This window comes from Panthera leo, chromosome F2 (genome assembly GCF_018350215.1).
Source record: "Panthera leo isolate Ple1 chromosome F2, P.leo_Ple1_pat1.1, whole genome shotgun sequence".
NCBI classification, from domain to species: Eukaryota; Metazoa; Chordata; class Mammalia; order Carnivora; family Felidae; genus Panthera; species Panthera leo.
Genome location: NC_056695.1, coordinates 79,932,149 through 79,955,352, shown reverse-complemented (window position 1 = coordinate 79,955,352; position 23,204 = coordinate 79,932,149). Strand labels below are relative to the sequence as shown.

Sequence of the window (23,204 nt, the reverse complement as noted above, 5' to 3'; positions counted from 1 at the left end):
TCATTTCACTTTTTTTTTTTTTTTTTAATATTTATTTTTGAGAGAGAACAGGAGAGAGAGAGAGCGAAGGAATAAGCAGGGGAGGGACAGAGAGAGACACACACACACAGAATCCTGGAGCAGGCTCCAGGCTCCAAGATGTCAGCACAGGGCCCAGCGTGGGGCTCAAACCCACAATGCATGAGATCATGACCTGAGCCAAAGTTGGGCACTTAACTGACCGAGCCCCCCGGGCGCCCCTGCTGATTCACTTTCTAAATGGTGTCTTTCAATGAGCAGAATTTTGTAAGTTTGTTGACATCCAATCTATAAAATTTTGAAAATGGTTACCATATTATGTGTTCTCTCCAAAAAATCTTTGCCTATCTGAAGGGTACAGGTACTCTTTTTTTTTTTTTTTTTTTAAGCAGACAATTTGGGCTTGTTTTTTTATTTAGGCCTGTGATCCATCTTGGATTAATTTTTGTCTGTGGTGGGAGGTAAGGGTCTGTTGAGAAGACTTTTCTTTCACCATCGATTTACCTGGGCCCCCTTGGGGGGGAGGGTAAATCAATTGATTTTCAGTTGCTACCAGAAAGTTCCCTGGAATTTTTTTATCATGATTGCTTTGAAACTGTAGATAAATTTGGGGAAAGTGGATACTGTTGAATCTTCTGGTCCACACACATGGCTGTGTTTTCCATTCATTAGGTTTACTTTAATTTCTTGCAGAACTTACTCATACTTTTCATCATAGAGGTCTTCTGTTTTGTTTATTCTAAGTGTGCTGTGTTCTTTGATGTTACTACAAATTGTATTTTAAAATTGCATTGTCCACGAGGGAAGTTTCTCAGGAGGGAGTGACTGCCGACAAGTACGGGGTTTCTTTTTGGAGTCATGACAAATGTTCAAAACCTAGATTGTGGTGCTCTAAGGGAGACAAAAACCCTGTGAATATACTAAAACCATTTAATTGTGCACTTTCAAGATGTTAAAAAAAGTTTTTTTGTTACTTTTGAACAAAGATGGTTTTACTTTTTTCCAGTTTCTAAAGCATTTTATTTTTTACTTTATTGTGGTGGCTAAGAAATCCACTATAAATAATGATGAATGGATGTGGTGAAAACAGACATCCTTGCCTTGTTTCCACTCTTAAGGGGGAATCATTCATTCTCTCACCTGTAGTGTATTCTATTAGTCGCAGGATTTTCTTAGAGACCCTTTATCAGACCGAGGGAGTTCCCTCCCTGATTTGCTGAGAAGTATTCTCATCATTGGGTGTTGAATTCTGTCAAATGCTTTGTCTGCATCTCTTGGGATGATCATATAGTTTTTCTTCCTTTTTTCCTACCTCCTATTAATGAGGTGTATTAATTACATTGACTTTTTTTTTTTTTTATGTTAGAGTGGCTGGATTTTCTCAGAGTTAAGATGTATTATTTTATATACATCGTTAGTCATGACTTATTATTTTTATATACTGCAGTACTTTGTTAGCATTTCGTTGTGAATTTTTGTGCCTCTGCTCCTGAGAGACATGGGTGTGTACTTTTCTTGTTAGGTTGGATAGCAGGGGTATGTGGCATTGTGAAAAGCTGGGACATGTTCCCTCCTCCTCCCAAAACTCCCAAGACGAAAGATAGATTGGTATAATTTCCTTCTTAAATGTTCCACTGACTTTGTCATTGAAATCGTTTGGACCTGGAGTTTTCCTCGTACGGTTTAATTTCTTTATTAGGTACCAGGCTGTGCAGAATTTTCTCTGTGTGTCTGTTTTGGCAGTTTGCGTCTTTCAAGGCATCTGTCCATTTTCTGTAAGTTGTTGAATTTACTGGTGCAACATGGTGCCTGTGTTCCTTTAATGTCTGTAGGATGTGTGGTGAGAGTCTTGTTCATTCCTGATATTTTATTTTTTTAACGTTTATTTTTGAGAGAGAGCATACACGCGTGCGCACACACACACGCACACACACAAGTAGGGGAGGGGCAGATAGAGAGGACGCAGGCTCCCGGCTCTGAGCTGCCAGCACAGAGCCCGATGCAGGGCTCAAACCCATGAAGTGCGAGATCATGACCTGAGCCGGTCAGACGCTTAACCGACTGAGCCACCCAGGCGCGCCTCATTCCTGATACTTTAAATTTGTCTTTTTTCTCTTTTACCTTGATCAACTTTGCTAGGGTTTGTCAATGATATTGATGTTTTCACAGAAACAGCTTTTTTACTTTGTTGATTTTTCTCTTTTGTTGAATCCACCCGTCTGTCCGTTTTCTTTTCTCTGATATTTATTATCCTTCTATTCATTTTGAGGTTAGATCATCAAATTTAAACCTTCCTTCTTTTCCAATCCATTTGTTTAAAGCTGTAAATGTCCCTCTGAGCCTGATTTTAGCTATAGCCCATGCGTTTTGATACATTGTAATTTTAATTCAAAATATTTTCCATTTTCTTGTGAATTCTCTAATCTGTGGGGTTTTGTTGTTTTTAGAGATGTGTTCAAATTTTAACTCTTTGGTGTTTTGTTTTGTTTTGTTTTGTTTTGTTTTGTTTTGTTTTTGGTACCTGTTGATATTGATTGCTAATTTAATTCCACAAACCATAACCATAAAGTTTAGAGGACATACTCTGTAAGATTTCAGCCTTTTGAACTCTGTTGGGACTTAGTTTATGGCTAAGTATGAGATTTATCTTGGTGTTACTCATCCGGTTGAAGAGAATGTGTGTCCTGTGGTTGGCGGGTGTGGGGATTTGAGTAGTAGGTGGCGTTGGTCTGTAGCGTCACGACAGTTCTTTATCTCCGTCCTCGTCGTGTTGTCCGAGTGTGGTGTGGGTTTTGTCTGTTTCTCCCTTTAGTACTGTTTTTGTTTGCTGTGTTTCAAAGCTCTGTTATTAGGGGTACACATTTTTATGATTTTTTGTCTCCTGTGATAAACTGAACCCTTTATCACTAGGAAGTGTTCTCTGTATTTTGTAATTCTGATTATTAATACAATCTCATGGCCATTCTTAAGCTTGCCGTTTAGCTGATGTACAACTTTGTACAAGCTTTTACACCCTCGGCCTGCGTGTGTACGTACTCCAAGCGTGTCCCCTGTAGATATCATATAATGGGGACTTCCTTTATTTCTTGATTTTATCGGGTATGTTACGTTTGCTTACATGTAACATAAATTTAAATTTAATTTTTTGTGGTTGCTATTTTTTTAAATTTCTATATCTGTGTTTTTTATGCTTTTATTTTAAATGTCTGTTTATTTTGAGTGAGACCGGGGCAGGAGGGCAGAGAGAGAGAGAGCGAGCGAGTGCGAATGCCAGTCAGGCTCCACGTTGTCAGCATAAAGCGCCACGTGGAGCTCAACCTCCCAAATCGTGGGATCTTGACCTGAGCTGAAATCAAGAGTCGGACGCTTAACTGCCTGAGCCACCCAGATGACTCCCCTGTGAGAATTTTATAGTAATATAATTCTACTTACTCCTCTGGCCTTTTGCTATTGTTGTCACGCATTTTACTTGTCTATCCATTATGAATTCCGTGGTGCAATGCTGCTCTTTTAAAGCAATTGGGAAAATGGTCTGTTCAGCCCCAAATGAGCCTTCCTTGGCTCTCTGTGGATCCGGGTTCTCACCTGGCGTCGTTCCCTTCCAGCCTGAAGAATGCCCTTTAGCCCTTCCTGTTGTGCAGGTGGGCCCGTGATGAATTCTTCCAGCACCTTTTTGAGATCTACAAATGTGTTTATTTCCTCCTTATCTTTGAAGGATATTTTGCTGGAGGATATTGAATTCCAAATTGACATTCTTTTCCCGTAATACCTTAAAGTTGTCATCTTCGTTAAAGTTTTAATCTTCATTACTTCAGATGAAGTTTCAGTTTACTTTTCTTCTTGTACTTCTCCTGTACGTAATTTGTCATTTTTCCTCTGAATATTTTGTTTTAATTTTGCCTTTCAGCAGTTTGAGGTGCCTAATTGTGATTTTCTTTTTCTTTTTCCTTCTTGGTGTTTTCTGGATTTGAATGCTGATGTCTTTCATGAAATTTGGGTGAAATGCTATCATTTCTTCAAATACTTTTTCTGCCCCATTTTCTTCTCTATAGGATTGCAGTTATGTGTATTCTAGGCCATTTTTATGTTGTCTCCCGATCACTGAGCCTGTGATTTAAAAAAAAAAAAAAAAAAAAAAAAAATCTTTTCCTCCTCTTTCTTCAATTCAGGTAACTTTATTGATGTCTTTAAGATCACTTTACCTCCCCCGCCCCTTTTGTAGCATCCAGTCTTCTGTATAATCGTCTAATGATAGTTTTTCAATTAGATAGTGTGCTTTTCAGTTTCAGCTTTTGCATTTGGTTCTTTTTCATAGTTTATATCCTTTGCTAAGTTTCCCCATCTGTTCACTCATTGTTCCCACCTTTTTCTTCATGACTTCTTGAATGTCCTTACAGTAATAGCATACGTATGAGCAGTCCTTGTCTGCTAATTACAACATATGGGTCATTTCGGGATCTGTTTCTGTTGACGGGTTTTACCTTAGATTACGTATCACCTTTTTTGCTTATTTACACGCATAGTACGTTTTTGTTGCTGTTGAACATTACGTGTGTTACATTGAGGGAATCTGGCTTTTGCTCTCTTCTCTGGTACCCTGCCCACAAATCCCGACTTCTTCTGCAGTCCTAGACTGTCCTCCCTGTCTCCTCGGTGCAACAAGATTGTCCTCTCTGCTGCACCTTCCTCCCGTGTTGTGGTTTGTAAACCGCTCGCAGGCGGAGTGGGTGTGTGGCTTACCTCACGCGTTTCCCTTCCCTCAATAATCACAGTCTCAAACTGCCTCTTTTTCAATGCCGGAAATAGCCGTCTTGTTTTTCTCTAGTTCTGTAGTTGTTGAGGGTAGAAGGATAAGTTCAATACCAATTACTTTGTCAGGATCAGAGATCAGATTCTCAGCTGCAGTTTAAGAACTTAAATTGGCTTCCCAGTTTGTGATATTGCCCTCTAAAGTGCTCTTTGCTGTAATGTTTTTTTTTTTTTTTCCCTGATTACAAACTTTGTAAGAGAAAGAATATTTGGGGGTTCAGTTCCCTTATCTATAAAACCAAACAGTCGGATTTGCTCACTGTGACCGATACACATTGGTCCAGGCTCTTTAGAGGGTTATTGGGTGTGAATATTAGAATAAAAATAGTATATACCTTCTGACCCACCAATTCTACTTCTAAGTATTTATCCCAAGAAGGTATGGCTCCAAAGAGACGGTACTCGACGGTCATCTAAGATCCTTTAAAATATGTGCTTACTAAAAAACGTGTTTCCGAACAAAAACATTGGGCACGGCTGGCTTAAACACCTTTCTTTTTTTACTGGAAGTGTCTTCTGTGCTCTGAGACTCTCCCTGAGTGGGTTTGTGCGTCGTTGACTTTCCTGGAGACAAACACGTGTGTGGATCAGTGATGTGAACGCACTCTGGGAGGTGGAACACGGAGGCGTGAGTAACCACGCACATTTCTGGGCTTTTTATTCATGTGGTGGCGTTTGGGCTCTTAGGTGATGAACCGCATTGCACAGGACGTTTCCTTTCATGAAGGAGGCATGACTAAGACGTTGTCATCTGGCAGCAGGAAAAGGCTGCTGGTGATTGAAACGCGATGTCTTTGACTGCACTGCTACGTTCTTGGAGTTACGTCCACAAGGTTCTAAAGTTACCCCGTATTTGGAAATTCCCTCGAGTCACACAAGTAGGTAATAAAGGTGGGGCGCGGACTGCATTTTCGTGGCCAAGGCCAGCCCACTTACCGGCATGCCTTGCTTCCCCCTGGCTTGGGGGCCAGCCTGAGCCTCGCTGCCTACTTAAACGTGTGAGCCTTCAGAATTCTCTATTTCGCTCTTCCTTCTGGTGGACTGTGGCTAAGGTCCAATCCCAAGATTGTTATCAACCAGAATCGCACAGGAAGAAGTTGGGTGTAAAGTTCTGGTTCTGCCAAAACCCACGTGCTGACACCTTCGCTTAATCCGTCCTTCTTCCAGCCTTGCTTCCAGCATGACCAGCCAGCATTTATGAAGCCTCCGGTCGTGAGGCAGGTACTGTGGCACCGGGGGTGCGGGGTGGGCAGGCTAGACCCCGTCCGTGTGCCTCGTGGGGAAGAGTCCAGCCGGCGGCCTCTAGGACCCCAGGCGTGCGCTGCCGGAGGGAAGCTCGGGGCGGAGCAGGAAGGCGGCAGACGAGCGCGGAGCTCAGCCTGTGGTCTGACTGTGAAGACGGTCTTCACAGCCTGTTCTTCCTTCCACACGGCTGTCTCTGGGCAGCAGGGACCAGGTCTTAACTCTGAGTTCTTAAAACTCCGTGTAGTGCACGTGGTAGATGTTTAGGAGGTTCAGCCCGGAGCCCTGTGCGAGGCTGAGTGAAACGTGCCGTCCGTCTGTGTTGCGATGAGTCACGGTGAGTCCTGGCCTCGTGTGCCCTCCGTGTCTGGCCATCCCATCCCCCGCTGTTCACTGAGTGGCTGCTGTAGGAGGGATTGAGTATAAGGCAAGGTACCTCTTCCCCAGAGGCTTCCGGTATCATTGTGGGTACAGAGATGGTCACCCAGGATGGTCGGAGCGTGGCGCTGGTCTGGGTTGTGTGGGCCTTGCCGCCTGGAAGCCTTCCCAGGGGGTCAAAATCGGCAGCATTCTGCTCAGTAGCCCAGGACGGACTACAGAAAGAAGGTGTGTTCCTTGTCTTCTGACTGTCCTTTCCTTCTGTTTCCCTTGGGCTCTGTTGTGTGGCCCTGGGAGGACACTGCAGAAGTGATCACTGTGTGGGGCGTGTGTGTGTGTGTGTGTGTGTGTGTGTGCGCACGCGCGCACCCGTACGCACAGAAGTGGTGGGAGGGTGGGGCGGTGCAGCATGACTGTGTCATTTGCAGCCTGCTGTTTGCTTCGGGCACTGTCCACTGGAGGGGCTGAAGGTTGGTCCAGACTTTTTGGAATGTGGTTTGGTGTATATGTTAAAATAGTATGTATATTCTCTACTACTTTTTCTTTTTTTTTTTTTTTTTAAGTTTATTTATTTTGAGAGAGAGCACAAGTGGGAGAGGGGTAGAGAGAAAGGAGAGAGAGGGAATCCCAAGTAGGCTCCACGCTGTTAGTGCAGAGCCTGATGTGGGGCTCAAACTCATGAACTGAAACCAAGAGTCAGATGCTTAACCAACTGAGCCACCCAGGCCCCCCTGTATACCCTTCACTTCTAAGTATTTATCCCAAAGAGAGGTGTACAAGGATGTCTAATATTGTGATGGAAGAAAAACCAAACCATCTACATGTCAGTAGGGATGGAACCATGGACACGTCAGTAGGGATGGAACCATGGACACGTCAGTCAGTAGTGATGGTTAAGTAAACATCCTGTGCGGTTCAGTGCAACTGTGGACAACAGTGCAATGGAGTTTCACGTGTGAACATGCAGTCTGGAAACATAGACAACTAGGTCATAAGTGGCTTGTTAATGTGACTTTATGTTATGAGACACGGTAACGTCTCTATTTCTAGACTTGATGGCCACTTTGTATGTAGTGACAAGGCAAGGTCTCAAAGGCATCTAGTGGGAAGACAGCAAACTCCAGAAGGGTCTGTTTGATGCCATATGTTTGAAAAATAATGATACACTGTATTTCTTTTTATGTACCTACATATTTATGTAAATGCATGGGTTTGAAAAAAGATAAAGTCGCTTCGGAGAGGAGGATTGGGATGCGGAGGTAGTCTGGGCAGACTTCCAGCATGATCCATATTCGAAATTGGCAGTGCTGACGTGGTCATGCAAAACTTGTGTCGCTCGAGATGAACAAAGGAACGCATTGTTTTTTTAAAGAGAAAACTTGCCCATGGGGCACCTGGGTGGCTCAGTTGGTTAAGCATCCAACTTCTGCTCGGGCCACGATCTCACAGTTCATGAGGTCGAGCCCCGCGTCGGGCTCTCTGCTGTCAGTCAGCCCAGAACCTGCCTCAGATCCCCTGCCCCCTCCCCTGCTTGTTCTCTCTCTCTCTCTCTGTCTCTGTCTCTCTCTCTCTCTCTCACACACACACACACACACAGAATAAATAAATTTAAAAAGAGAGAGAGAGAAAAAATTTGCCCAGAATTATGGCAAAAGGGCACTCCAAGAAAACAGGAGTGTGCCAGCCTGTCTGGATCAGCAAACAGCTTCAAACCTTGCTGTTGCCAGCTGGCAGCATGTGGCTTTGTGCCTCTGTGTCCTGTGCGTGAGAGGAGAGGACGGTGCTGACCTCCGAGGCTGCTGTGGGGGCTGAGCGAGTTGTACGTGTGAAGGGCCTGCTGGAGGCTAAGCGCTGGCATCTTTACGCCCAGTGTGTGGACCCTCCGTGCGGTTCGAGCCTGTGGAACGAGCACAGAGAGCCTTCGGGGGCTGCGGCCTTTTGAGCTTACGTTCGGCGAAGGTGTTTGTCCAGGGAGCCAAAGGCCCGTAGTCCAGGAACTTTGCTTTCAGTGAGACTTGGCGGAAAGGAGGAGCTAAACACGGGGACCCGACAGGTCACACGCCCCCGGCTAGCTCCTCAGCAGTTCAGCAGTTGCTGAGGAGCCTCGAGTCAGGTGTAGTCCCCAGGGCTCGATGGAGGGGTGTGGCGGGGAGAGTGGAGAAGGGGTGCGGGCCTTCCCCTGAGGAATAAGAAGTTCTGGAGACGCACGCTGGTGACGGTTGGACAGCGGCGTGAGTGTACCTGGCGCCACTGAAACGTACGTGTAAAAATGATGGAAAGGGTGAATTTTATGTCGCTGTGTTTCGCCACCATTAAAACAGAGAGAGACCAAGAAACAGGAAGGAAGGAAGGTCAGTCAGTCACCGGCCAGTCCCCGGGCGTCGGTCAGTGTTCATGAAGGGAAGGGACCTCGTGTTTTACGGTCAGTGGCCAGGCTGTCATAAAAATTACAGGGGGGGATTCCTTGGGTTTGGCACCAGATGACGCGAGGTGACGGCACCTCCTTTCCCAAGAGAGTCAGCGTCTGAGGCCTGGGAGCAGAACGTGGGTGGTATCAGGTGCCTTCTCTCGGCCCCTGCGGTGGCCAGGGTTCCGTAGGACCGGTCACCCGAGCCGGGTCGCTTTGTAGCACCTTGGGGTGATCCCGACTCGTGATGACCGAGCCCCAGCGGTGTGCCGAGTTCTGCCAGGGGCTGGATGCTGCTGGGAGTGTGGGATGTGACTCCTGCCACCGAAGAGCCCACTGTGTGGTACCTGAGTGGAATCGTCGTGGCGACGATTGGGTTGGGTTCAGCCTCGGGCAGCAAGCGTTGGTAGAGACCAACGTTTCAAGGGCCAAGGGCACGGCTTCGCTGCTCTCAACACTACACACCTGGTCGCCTCAGCACAGGTGTCTGAGGAGCGTGCCCTGTTCTCTTTTCTGCCGCTTCTGTCGTAGGAGAGACGTCTGCGTGCCCACGCGTCTTTTTTCTAGGCTCCTCACGCTGTTCCGGGGTCTGCTTGCCCTTCCTTCACCATAGCACCGTCCCTGTCGCTGTAACCCTCACGCGTCCACCTCGTTCCTGCTCAGAGTGTACTAGCTGGCCTCTGTGCCCACACTCCCAAGTCCATGTGAGACATTAGTCAGGGGCACCTGGGTGGCTCAGTCGGTCGAGTGTCGGACTTTGGCTCGGGTCACGATCTCGCGGTTCGTGCGTTTGAGCCCCACATCCCGCCTGCTGCTGTCACCCTGTCGGCACAGAGCCCGCTTTGAATCTTCTGTTCCCCTCTCTCTCTGCACCCTCCCCCCTTATGCATGCTCTTTCTCAAAGAAATAAATAAAACATTAAAAAAAAAATTAGCCAATCAAATTCCATCAAATAAATCCCTCTGGATTTTTCTTGGGATTGAAGGAGTGGTTTTGTTTGGAGAGAATCGAATATTCCAGTCCATGATAATGGTATGTTAGTTGATTTATTTTGTTTTGTTTTGTTTAAACACTTCTGGTATTTCCAGTTCCCAAATAGAAGATTTGTGTGTGCCACTCGGAACTAGTTGTCCCCTGTACCTCATTCCGCTCACCCTGTGGGTAAATCCATCCCTCGTTGGGACATAAGTGACCACACCACAGCCCCACATGCTCTTGTCCCATCTCAGTGCAGAGAGGGACAGCAGGGGTGGTACTTTCCTTGTGGAAGGGGGGAAAAGGGGAAGGGGGAGGCCGATAGGCAGGGTGGCCACTGATTCTGGAAACATGCATGAGTACATAGCAAACGATGTCTTCATATCATGTGGCATTATACGGTACGATCATTTAAATCTGTTTCCAAACATGACCATCCTGTGTAGCCGAGTAACTCAGGAGGTCCTCTGCTGTCACAGAAACTCATAGGAGAAGAAAAAGTGTAACTCCATAAATGCAGTTGCCAGAAACCAAAGCTTTGTGGTACATCTGTGTTTTATAGAGAGGTCGAGAGGGTGGGGCAGCAGATACACCTGTGTGTGGGGGTTCGTACCCCTTCCCCTCATGACACTCACGCGTGAGACTGGGCTTCCTGGTCTCTTTGACGATTGATTTTGCCCACAAGCTCCTCCCCTCCGTCCCCACTCCCCCCTGAGAGGATGGACAAATGAACGAGTGAGTGAGTGAACAAATAAAGACTTAGTAATAAGTCAGTCAGAAAAGGGCAGCATGTTTTTGTTCATATGTGGAATTTGAGAAACTTAACAGCAGACCATGGAGGAAGGGAAGGAAAAATAAGTTACAGAGAGGGAGGCAAACCATAAGAGACTCTTGGATGCTGAGAACAAACTGAGGGTTGATGGGGGGACAGGGGAGAGCGGGTGATGGGCATTGAGGAGGTTGGGATGAGCGCTGGGTGTTGTGTGTAAGCGATGAACCATGGGAATCTACCCCAAAACCAAGAACACACTGTATACACTGTATGTTAGCCAACTTGACAATAAATTATTTAAAAAACAAAAGAAGCCTTCATACCAGGGGAATGTGTGCATTTGTGTGCATTTCTGGAGAATCTGCTATGTGCTGGGCCCTGGACACAGATAAAAGGGCAAGGACTCTTTGTGAAGCATACAGTGTTTTTCTGCAGGTTCGTCTGGATTTTCAACAAATACAGCCCTAATGTCCACCAATAATGGCAGTTTTTTTCATCTTTACAATCCTTCTCCCTTTCTTACCCTACATGGTGACCATGGCCTACAGCCCAGCACTGAGCAGAAGCGGCCAAAGCAACATCTTTGTTTTATTGTGAATCCCAGAAGGAGATCTCTCCCCAATGAAGGACATTTCCATCTGTTCCCTGGTTTGCTAATTAAAAAAAAAAAAAAAATTGTGAATGGGTGTTGAATTTTAGTAAATGCTTTCTCCTACATCTTTGAGATAATCCTAATTTAAATTTTTTTTTTACATTTGATTTTTAAAATATAAGTTTATTGAGATATAATTATGTACAACAAAATGCATCCATTTTTAGTTGATGAGCTTTAAAAAAACATACATCCACATAACAAGGACCTCAGTAGAGGTGTGGGACATCCTGACTGCCCCAGAGCTCTTTCCTGCTCCTTCACAGCTAGTCCCCTGTCCCCTGCCCCGGACAGCCTCTGAAGTGCCTTCTGCTAATGCAGATTCCTTTTTGCCTGTTAGAGAGTCTCATGTGAATGGAATCATACAGCATACACTGTTTTGTGCCTGGCCTCTGTCCTGAGCATGTTTCTAAGACGCGGCTGTCATGTTGCGGGTACTAGTAATCCACACAGTGGGATAAGTGCCCCGTTAGAAATTTGTGCCCTTATCTGTCTGGTCACCCAGTTGACAGACATAGTTCTTTCCAGTTCAGGACTGTTCTAAACCTTTGCGTGCAAGCATTGATGTGTCATTACTGGGTATTATTAGACGGCGTGGTAAATACACACTGACATTTATAAGAACCTCCCCACCTCCTCCCCCCACCCCCCCACCCCCGCCCCCGGAACTGTACTTTCCCAGCAGCTGTGTGTGAGACTGTCACCCTTCCTCCGCCTGGTCCTGCTCAGTCATCATTTTAGCCCTAGCTGTTGGGTATGTGGTGGTGTCTCTTTGTGGGTTTGTTGGCATTTTCCTCCTGACTAATGAGGAGCACCCTTTCCTGTGCTTATTGGCCGTTTGAGTAGCTCCTTTGCCAGTGTGTCTGTTCTTGTCTTTTACCCATTGTTTAAAGTTGGCCTCTTTGTCTTACGGAGTTAAGAGAATTTTTAAAATATATCATGCATGCATGTCCTCTGTCAGATACGTGTTTGTATTTCTCAAATATTTACTCCCATCCCCGTGTCTTGCCTTTTCCTTTTCATAATGGTATCTTTTAAAGAGTAAAAGTTTTAATTTTTTTAAAATATTTATTTTTGAGAGAGAGAGAGAGTAGGGGAGGGGCAGAGAGAGGGAGACACAGAATCTGAAGGAGGCTCCACGCTCTGAGCTGTCATCACAGAGCTGGACATGGGGTTTGTGACTGAGCCAAAATCGAACGCTCAACCGACTGATCCACCCAGGCGTCCCAAAGGTTTTTAATTTTGATGATGTTTTTCAATTTATTAATTTTTATTTTGGTGTTCATACTGTTCGTGTTCTAAGAAATCCTTCTCTTTTCTAAGGTTCATTAAAGATTTTTCTCTTATGTTTTCTTCCAGAAGTTTTACAGCTGTAAATTCTACTTGATGTCTATAATATGTTTTGTGTTGGTTACTTTTGTCAGATTAAATCCAACCTTTCATTCCTGGTATCTGGCCAATGTTGACACAGTGTCTTTTTTTTTTATATATATATATACTTTTTTAATTTATTTTTTTAATTTAAATCCAAGTTAGAAATCATAGTGTAACAATGATTTCAGGAATAGAGTTTAGTGATTCATCACTTACATATGACACCCAGTGCTCATCCCAACAAGTGCCCTCCTTAATGCCCATCACTCATTTAGCCCATCCCCCCACCCAACACCCTGCCCACAACCCTCAGTTTGTTCTCTGTATTTAAGAGTCTTTTATGGTTTGTCTTCCTCTGTTTTTATCTTAGTTTTGCTTCCTTTCCCCTATGTTCACCTGTTTTGTTTTGTAAATTCCACATATGACTGAAATCATATTGTATTTGTCTTTCTCTGACTTATTTCGCTTAGCATAATGCACCCTAGTTCCACCCATGTTGTTGCAGATGGAAAGAATTCATCCTTTTTTAATTGAGGAGTGGTATTCCATTGTGTGTATGTACCATATCTTCTTTATCAGCTCATCAGCTGGTGGACATTGGGGCTCTTCCCATAATTTGGCTGTTGTCCATAGTGCGGCTACAAACGTGGGGGTGCATGTGCCCCTTCGAAACAGCACCCCTGTATCCCCTGGATAATACCTAGTAGTGCCATTGCTGGGTCGTAGGGTGGTTCTATTTTTAATTTGGTGAGGAACCTCCATACTGTTTTCCAGAGTGGCTGCACCAGTTTGCACTCCCACCAGCAGTGCAAAAGGGTTCCACTGTCTCCACATCCTCACCAACACCTGTTGTTTCCTGAGTTGTTAATGTTACCATTCTGACAGGTGTGAGGTGGTATCTCATTGTGGGTTTGGTTTGTGTTTCCCTGATGATGAGTGATGGTTGAGCATTTTTTTCACGTGTCTGTTAGCCAGCTGGAGGTCTTCTTTGGAGATGTGTCTGTTCGTGTCTTTTGCCCATTTCTTCACTGGATTATTTGTTTTTTGGGTGTTGAGTTTGATAAGTTCTTTAAATAGATTTTAAATACTAATCCTTTATCTGATATGCCATTTGCAAATATCTTCTCCCATTCCATGGGTTGCCTTTTAAAAGTTTTGCTGATTGCTTCCTTGGCTGTGCAGAAGCTTTTTATCTTGATGAGGTCCCAATAGTTCATTTTTGCTTTTGTTTCCCTTGCCTCTGGAGACATGACGAGTAAGAAGTTGCTGCAGCTGAGGGGCGCCTGGGTGGCTCAGTCGGTTAAGCGTCCCACTTCGGCTCAGGTCATGATCTCGCACCTCATAGGTTCGAGTGCCACATTGGGGTCTGTGCTGTCAGCTCGTAGCTTGGAGCCTGCTTTGGATTCTGTCCCTCTCTCTCTGCCCCTCCCCCACTTGCTCGTTTTCTCTCCCTCCCTCTCTCAAAAATAAAAATAAGCCTTAAAAAAAAAAAAAAAAGTTGCTGCACCAAGGCCAAAGAGGTTGTTGCCTGTTTTCTACGATTTTGATGGCTTCTGTCTTATGTTTAGTCTTTCATCGCTTTTGAGGTTATTTTTGTGTCTGGTGTAAGAAAGTGGTCCAGGCTCATTCTTCTGCATGTCGCTGTCCAGTTTTCCCAGCACCATTTGCTGAAGAGACTGTCTTTTTTCCGTGGAATATTCTTAACCTGCTTTGTTGAAGATTAGTTGGCCATACGTTTGTGGGTTCCTTTCTGGGTTCTCTATTCTGTTCCATTGATCTATGTATCTGTTTTTGTGCCAGTACCGGACTATCTTGACGATTACAGCTTTGTAATACAGCTTGAAGTCTGGAATTATGATGCCTCCAGCTTTGGTTTTCCACGATGTCTTATTTTTAATGTGTTGCTGGACTCAGTTTGTTAATACAGTTGGCCCTTGCACAACACAGTTTGAACTGCACATATCCACTTATATGTGAATTTTTTTCAATAAAGACAGTCCTGAAAGTAAATAGGTTTTCTTTTCCTCATGATTTTCTTAATAACATTTTCTTTTCCTTAGCTTACTTTATTGTAAGAATATAGTATGTAATACATATAACATACAAATTTGTGTTTATCAACTCTGATACCAGTTAAGCATTGGTCAGTAGTAGTCTATTAGGAGTTACATTTTGCAGGGTGCCTCGGTGGCTCAGTCGGTTAAGCGTCCGACTTCGGCCCAGGTCATGATCTCACGGTTCGTGAGTTCGAGCCCCGCGTCGGGTTCTGTGCTGACAGGTCAGAGCCCGGACCCTGCTGAGTTACATCTTGGGAGTGTCTAAAGTTTTGTGGGGGGGGTGGAGTTTGACTGGAGGTGTGTGCACCCCTAACCCTTGTGTGGGTCAAGGGTCAACTGTACTTTGCTTCTTCATCCATGTTTATAAGTGAGACGGGCTGTTGATCACCTTGTTGGGTTTTGAGGTAAACGTTTTGCCAGCCTCATAGAATGAGTTGGGAGCCTGTGTCCTCTTAATTCTGTTCACGATAATTTTGAATTCAGTTGGGTGATTTGTTCTTTGGATGTGGGTGGAACTGCCCAGGGGAGCCATCTAGACCTTGAGTGGGCAGTGACATCTTGACCAAGAAGATGAGGATTTTGACGCTTGGAGAGCGGTGGTCTGGAGACGGCCTGTCTCCGGGGGCCCAGAGCAGAGTGTGGAGACCCAGGAGAGACCGTGCCCTGGCTGCTGGTCAGGAACAGCAGACTTGGAGGTCAGAGGCGCCCTGGTTGTTGCCGGGGCCTTGCACCTGCCCGGGCTGTGATCTCCCTCTGTGTCAGAGGCCTGGTGATTCTCTGTGGGGCCATCAAACGAGATGTTGCCCAGAGGCTCTGTTTGCGCCGAAACCCCCCCCCCCCCCCCCCCCCCCGGGCAGTGGGTATTTGGGCAGGATCGGCTGGATCCCTAGAGACTTCTCTGCCATGATCAGCACAGCTGAAGGTCAACTGGGCAAAGCCAGTTTGAATAAGGCAAGTCTTCTTAGGCCAGCTGTCCTCATTTTCTGGAAAAGGAATGGAATGAATTTCTGATTCTTGCTTCCTGAAGGATGACCAAGGCTTTGCCCCAGAGAAGCACCCTTAGAACCAAGCAGAGCTCAGCTCTCCCTTGCGGGGGGCAGTCTCTAAAATGTCCTCTCCCTCCCCTCTTGCCACAGTGCATTTCTCCCTGTCTGCCACATCCCATGAGCTGCTATTTCCTGACAATGACTGAGATTTGGAGCATGCTTCCCTTACGAGGACCTTCGGGGGCCAGGCAGGCATCAGGGCCTTTCCTATCTGTACTTTATTAGGCATGGTGTGTGGGAAAAGTCCAGTATTTGGTGAGCTGAATTGAAATGCTGACCGATGGCTCAGTCGGTCGAGCGGCCGACTTCAGCTCAGGTCATGATCTCATGGCTAGTGAGTTCGAGCCCCACGTCGGGCTCTGTGCTGACAGCTCGGAGCCTGGAGGCCGCTTCGGAATCTGTGTCTGCCTCGCTCTCTGCCCCTCCCCTGCTCACGCTCTGTCTCTTTCTCTCAAAAATAAATAAACGTTTAAAAAAACAATGCTAGTCGAGAGGTGCTGAGTGGGGCTCTGTTGAACAAACACGCGGAGAGGGTGGGCGGGCACTGCTTTGCCTGAGTCTTGAGCCAGCGGGATGGCTCGGCTGTCTCTGGCCGTCCAGAGTGTTTCTGCACACCTCTCGGCCAGTAGCGCAGTGAGGAGGGAGGGCCACGGGACCACTCGGCGCTTACGGAGCGCTGCCACGGGATGGTCTCTCTGTGTCCGCTGGGATTCTGGTGCCGTTATGCCGGGGAACACGCGGCAGCAGCATCTGAGGGGCTTAAAACAACACACATCCTGTTTGATGCTCATGGCCCTTCAGGTCATTTGTCCCTGCTGGGTTAGGTTAGCTTTGGCTTTGAGTCGAACGTAGGGTCTTTGTTGTGGACCCCGGACTGAAGGGGCATCAGCAGGGGTGCATACTTACAGCAGATCACGGGAGCGCGTGAGGCCGAGCCAATCACACAGACCCCCCTGGAAGCCTGTGCTTGGAGCAGACCCTTTGCCTTTCCGGTGACCAAAGCAAGGTCACGGCCAGGCCAGCACCCAGTGTCAGCCGGGCCGGGGTCATGCCGTGCTCTGGGGGGAGGCCTGCAGAGTCCTGCAGTGACACGTGTGGTGTCCGATCCTACAGCTTTGGGAACAGGAATCCCATCCATGCTGGTCCTGTCTTCAGCGCCTCCAGGAGGTTCTGGATGTGTCTGTTGTCTGCTCTGTGTTGCGTGCACAGTGCCTGGCATGGAGAGAGTTCTCCCGTGTTTGAGTGGCCAAACGAATGAGCAGAAACCCAGTGAAGGTTCTGGTTTGATTGTTTATAGAAGAAAGCTGAAAGTCGTATTACTAGAAGGAGCCATAGGTTGTACAAAATCGCTTATAAACCAGTGTTAGAAGAATGTCGTCTTTCCATTCATTTCTCAGATTTTATTGACCTTTTGCTTGAATTGTCTTGTTTCAGGGAAATAGTGGAACATATGGTCCAGCACTTTAAAACACAGATCTTTGGGGATCGGAAACCAGTGTTTGATGGAAGAAAGAATCTCTACACAGCGATGCCCCTCCCAATCGGGAGGGATAAGGTGAGCGCACAGGGGTGCGTTGGGGTCAAGCAGGGTGCAGTGAAGGCAAAGGCAAACCTGTCGTCACGTGCTAAGTCACCCGGGAGAGAAAGCTGCGGTCGGCCCTACGCTTCGTCCTGCGGCCACAAAGGCCGCTTTCCGTGTGTTGTGCCTTCAGTGTTAGAGGGCTCAGTTGGCTCGGGTCAGAGACAGGAGCTCAGAGCTTCTTGGAACGAGCCTTTTAAATGTAAAACACACATGCCACAGACCGTCAGACAGAAGCCCGGGTAGGAAAAGCCCTTTGGAAAAGTATGTTTGTAGAGGTGAAGGCGCGTGTGACGGTGGCCGTGAGGCACAGCTGATTTCTGGCTGAAATAATGATCGTCGACTAATTAACCAACCCTGGTTGTTTCAAACTGTCGCCTTTGATGACTGCTTTTGTCCTTATCATGGCTTTACTTCAAGAGGGCTACAGCTTCTGCCTAGATGTTGTCACTTCTTGGCATTTCTTCCAACAGATGGGCTGATCCGGGATGGTAACAGGTCCTGTTTATTAGAAGAAGAGCAAAGACTCAGCTCAGGAATAATCTTCACATGAACCTTAAAGACAAAAAAAAGCACAACAAAGAAACTAGTAACTTAACAGCTGGTCTAGTGCGTGCAGTAAACTCAATTCCCGTCGAGAATGACCTGACCAGTTAGCTTCGTGAGCCCCGGGGCCCCGGGAGGAAGGCAGCTCGGTGCCTACGGAGTCTCACGCTGCTGGCCACTGAGCTGCACGTTCTCCAAAGGCATCAAGTGTTCTTGCTTTTGTGTTTTTTGATCGTCTCAACGTGACTAAGCTCCTTGCGCTGGTCTCAGTTGCCAGGAGACCGGGTGGTCTCAGCTCCCAGCAGCGTGGCTCCGAGTTGCGGTGCTCTGATAACGGTAGAGGACGTTGTGGCCAAGGGAAGGCTGGGTGCTGATAAGAGCTCCGTACCCACTGGTCTCCAGGGGGCCCCGAGATAACGGCGGTGCCCGGCGGGACATTGCAGGGCTGGGCGCAGGGCGATTGACACGGGCGTTCTGAATTTGAGGGAGTCCCGGGGCCGAATGCCTGTGCCCCGAGTGGGATCGCGCCTTACAGATAAGCGTGCTGGCGCATACGCTACGTATTGATTGTGAAGTGTTATGTTGAATGTGCGTGTTTGCTTTTGTGTAAAGTTGTACAGGAAAAAGCATAAGGAGTTTGTTCGCAGTTTATCTGTGCATATTTCTAAGTAGACGCTAGGCGGGGCATAGGAATAGTTTTCCTTGGGAAGGGGTGAGGGGAGTTGATCCAGTGTTCCCATGCGAAGCTTGTCTGTTGTGGAAGTTAACAGGCTCTCTGGGGTGGAAACAGATCTGAGCCGAGTCCTTGCCGTGCCCTCTGCTGCGGTGTGGGACCTTGGGTAAGCCCGCCCACCTGGCCAGGCCCCAGGTGCTTCCATAAAGGGGGGAGGTGTAGAAGCCACCTCCCGGGGTCCTGGTGACAGCCGAAGGGATCCACCCTGAAGAGTGCGTCCCCTGGTGGCCTGCTGCCTGTGCCCCGGACGCAGTTTTGGGGGGCAGGAGGGCGTCTGCATTTCTAAGGAGCACTTCTAGGTCCCAGATCCTACTTCGAGCTGTCCTGTTTGAACGTACGAAATTGCGGCGCCTGGGACGTGGCACACGCCTGGGAGACGTGGATGGCTGTGGTTGGTGGTCTCAGAGGTCTGCGTGGCCCCCCACCCCGTGCACACTGTCCCCCCCCACCCACCCCCCCGTACCTGGCGGGCGCTCAGTGTCTGTGGACGAACGTAGAGAGCCCCACCCCCACCCCCCAGCCACCCCTTCCAGCCGTTAGGTTTCTATCAAGTGGTCGCGATATGCAGACTTTCATCTCTTCTGTTGGGGAGCCGACACGATGTGGCCACTTTTCTGCTCCTCTGTCCTTTCACCTTGTGTAGCAAAGCGTCTCTTGTTTTCTCTTACATTTGCTTTTTTCTCGAAATGCCTTCCTTGTGTCGTGGGCACCTGTGTAGTAAGAGAGAGGATCCCGTGTCTGCCAGCGGCTGGACGGGGCCGGCGGGCGGCTCTCGTCCCCCTCCGCACACACTACGTGGCCCGTGGCCCTTCCTCGGGAAGGCTGCTCTCGTCACTTACCTTCCTCCGTCCTGCCGAAAGAGCCCACCCTCCTCACCCTCGGCCCTGTGTGGAAGGGGAGGCGCCCTGACTGGGGCCCAGAGGCCCTGTGCCCTGGGCCAGGCCCTCACGTTTCACAGCAGGTGGCAGAGCTCAGAGGACTTGCATTTAACTCCTGGGCTCTCTCTGCGAGATCAGAACATGCGTCATGTTGGGTTCCTGGCGCTGGGCCCGGCCTTGGGTCCTCTCTTTGGGTCTTCAGCTTCTTGTAGCAACAGGGTCTGTCTGTTCAGGGACGGCACTGGCGCCTCTTTCCTGGAAGCAAGTGTCCTGTCAGGCCAGGGGTACAACTTGAAAGGGACGCAGACCCTGCACAAAATGCCTGGCGCTCCTGCCTCATCACCCCTGTGCCCGGGCAAGCCCGGGCCGTGAGCTGCTGACCTGGCCTGACAGGAAAAGGTGTTGGGGGTTCCCGGCGGGGCAGCGAAGCTTCCGGTCAGCAGGCTTGCGGGAGGCCGGGGGGTGGGGAGCCATCCTTCAGGGCCCTTCCTAGGGCAGCACATGGGGGAGGGATCCCCTTGGCCTCGTCTGCTCTTTGGGGCGACTCCGCTGCCTCTCGGCACCGAGGGGCCCTCCAGTAGAGACACAGCACGTGTCACAGGGCCTTGAACCCAGCTGGCCTGGCTCAGACCTGATACCTGACAGACCAGCCACTTACACCTGCTGGTCCCACCTGAGGACGGTGACTGAATTCCCAACCGCCCTCGTGCATGTGCTAGGAAGGACTGTGGGTTTTGTCCAAAGTAATTTGGAGGGACGACAGTTTGCCTTTTGAGAAGATGGGTTGCTGTACATTCGCAGGAGGCCCCTGGACGCATCTAACACGAGATGGGACCCGCCTGTCCCCTTCTGGGAGGAGCGAGGCCTGGACCTTGGGCACTGGCTGCACCTAGCTCAGTGCACAACCCGCCCCACGTGGCCTCGACTGCACGACAGCCCAGTCTTAGAAAAGAAAACCCGGTCGAAACACACCTGCTTCCTTTGTCCACAGTCTCTCTGTGTTCCTCACGGTGCCGCTGTCCCTTCCTCTGTTTCCTGGCCGTGCAGACACCAAAACGGAGCCCCCCGGTTGCAGCTCTGAGGAGGGAGTTGAGCGTGTGCCTTTGCCCTGTCTGGAGACCCTGAGTTTCACAGCTGGCTCCCCACCCCCAGGCCTGGGTTGTGCCCCTCTGCTGCTGCTTCAGGTGTCGGTGCTCAGAAGACGGTGGTAGCGTTCCAACAGTTGTAGCTGTGTCACAGGCAGCTTTTTACAGGCGCTGTCGCTAGTGCCCTGGGAGGCAGGTGGGCTCGTGGCCCGTGTGCGCAGCCGGGGAGCCCGACAGAGCCCTGCGTCCCGCACAACTCGCATCGGTAGCCACGGGCTGCTGCGTCGTCGGGACTGAGGGTGGTGGGTCCTGGCGCGTGGCCCAGACCGACAGGAGGGTGTCCTCAGGTCGTGTCACAGCCGCAGCCTCGCGCTGCCCTGCCCTGCCCGCGATGGGGCATTTCCGCCGAGGTCTCCTCTGGCCCTGAGCCTCTCGAGGCGCCGCGCTGGGTGGAGGCTGCCGTCGGGCCTGGAGCACGTGCGGCTCCCTGCGTGTGGGCCAAGGGGAGGCTGCAGTCCACTTACAGATTTCCAGAAGCATCTTGTGCTGAGGAAAATACAGCCCCCTGAGAACCGCCCCCCCCCCCCCCCCCCCCCCCCCCCCCCCCGTGCTCGGAGGCATTTTCCCCAGCTGTAGTGAGGTGTAATTGACAGATAAAATCGCACATTTGTAAAGCGTATGTGACGATTTGACGTTCATATACGTTGCGAGATGATCCCCATCGTTAATTAACACATCGTTACCTCATGTGATTACCACTCTTTCGGTTGTTTTCACTTTGTCTTAATCGACCTGGCAAGATTACGGCATTGCGATGCTTTTCCTGCAAAGAAAAGTTTGGTACGTTTATCTGAGTGCCTCATTACTTCATAAAAACAGCGTTTGTGCTGGAGGCCAGACCATGACCTCCCGCCTCGGCCCCAGGCGGCCCTGCACACCTGTTCACGCGGGACACAGCACCCCTTCCGCCTGGGGCTCCAGAGACCGTGGCTGGGGGGGGGGGGGGGAGGGGGGAGAGAGGGGCATGTTCAAACTTTTATTTTCTTACCAGAGTGTAGTTGACATACTGCACTGTATCCCGTGCGTTCCCAGCATTCGACGTGGCGACAGCAGTCCCGTACGTTATGCAATTCTCCCCGTGATGAGTGTGGTCATCGTCTGTCACCACAAAGTTAGGACAGTGTTCTGGACTCTCTTCGGTCTGGTGTCCTTGTCATCCCCATGACTCGTAACTGGAAGTTTGTGCCCCTTCACGTGATTCACCGTCCCCGCCTCCCCTCTGGTGACCCCTAGGCCTCAGCATTGAGGAGTCTCTTTCTGGCTTTCCATCTGTTCCTTTGGTCTTTTAAGCTCCAGATACAAATGAAGTCATACGGTATTTGTCTTTCTCTGTTTCACTTGGTGCGACATCCTCTGGATCCATCCGCGTGGTTGCCAGTGGCAAGAGCCCGTTCTTTCGTGTGGCTGACGTTCCAGCGTGTCCAGTCTTCAGTCCGTGGGCGCCCGGGCTGCTTCCGTGGCAGCAGTCACGCGGGTGCACGTGTTTCTTCCAATTAGTATTTTCATCTTCTTCAGCTAAATACCCAATAGTGGAATTACTGGATCACGTGATACTTCTGTTTTTAACTCCTTTTTTTTTTTTAACGTTTGTTTATTTTGAGAGAGAGTGCACGCACACGTGAGAGTGCACTCTCTCTCAAAATAAACAAACGTTAAAAAAAAAAAAAGGAGTTAAAAACAGAAGTTTTCTGTTTTCCGTGGCAGCGGGGGAGAGAGAGAGAGAAAGAGAGGGAGGGAGGGAGGGAGAACCCAAGCAGGCTCCGCACTGTCAGCACAGAGCCCAACAAGGGCCTCGAGCTCAGGAACTGTGAGATCATGACCTGAGCCGGATTCCAGAGTCAGACGCTTCCCCTACTGAACCACCCAGCGCCCCACTTCTGCTCTTAACTTTTTGAGAACCCTCCACGCTGTTCTCCAGAGCGGCTGCGCCAGTCTGCGTCCCCACCCACAGTGCACGAGGGTCCCTCTTCTTCACGTGCCCGCCAACTGTGGTTAACTGTTCGTGGTTTTGATTCTAGCCGTCCTGACAGGCGAGAGGTGACACCTCACTGCGGTGTCGGCCCTGGTTTTAGCAGCCGTGTGTGTGTCTGTCACATACAGTGTTTCCTTCTGGAAGGGGCCCTACCGTCGTGCCCTTCTGTGGCTGGGCTGCGGCCACTTGCTGGTCAGGTCCACGCGCCTGGAAGGGTCCTCTCTGTCACGGCTGTCTCCTCGGCTGGGCCTCCGGCCACATCCGGTCGGTGGCTGTCAGGCGTGACGGCACGCGATGCTGCTGGTGACTCCAGTGCGGCCTGCCTGCTTCTCTGGTGACGTCTGGACGTGGCGCGGTGAGTGCGCGAGGGGGGATGTTCCCCAGGGGTTGAGAGTGCCCGCTGGGAGCCGACAGCAGGCCTGTCGAATGAGTGACGAGCAAGGGGTGAGTGACGGGCGAGGGGTGAGTGACGGGCGAGGGGTGAGTGACGGGCGAGGGGTGAGTGACGGGTGAGGGATGAGTGACGGGTGAGGAGTGAGTGACGGGTGAGGGGTGATGGGTGAGTGACGAGTGAGCCGGTGCGGCCCGAATGCTCCACCTGGCACGTGACCGCTGGCCGGG

General features: G+C 49.2%; 1 protein-coding gene across 10 annotated transcripts in view; it reads left to right on the top strand.

The window, feature by feature from the left end:
- The window catches only part of AGO2 (argonaute RISC catalytic component 2), a 123,999-nt gene that overhangs the window by 64,294 nt on the left and 36,501 nt on the right, over window positions 1–23,204 (top strand). For 9 of the 10 annotated variants that reach the window (XR_006198521.1, XM_042924283.1, XM_042924286.1 and 6 more), the window contains exon 3: window positions 17,165–17,285. Coding sequence is in view for 9 of the 10 variants with exons in the window: in XM_042924283.1 (XP_042780217.1) it covers window positions 17,165–17,285 (121 nt within the window). In the remaining variant the exon portion in view is untranslated. Of the gene's footprint in view, window positions 1–5,860; window positions 6,407–17,164; window positions 17,286–23,204 lie in introns of those variants that run through there. The other variant, XM_042924290.1, reaches the window with a different exon arrangement.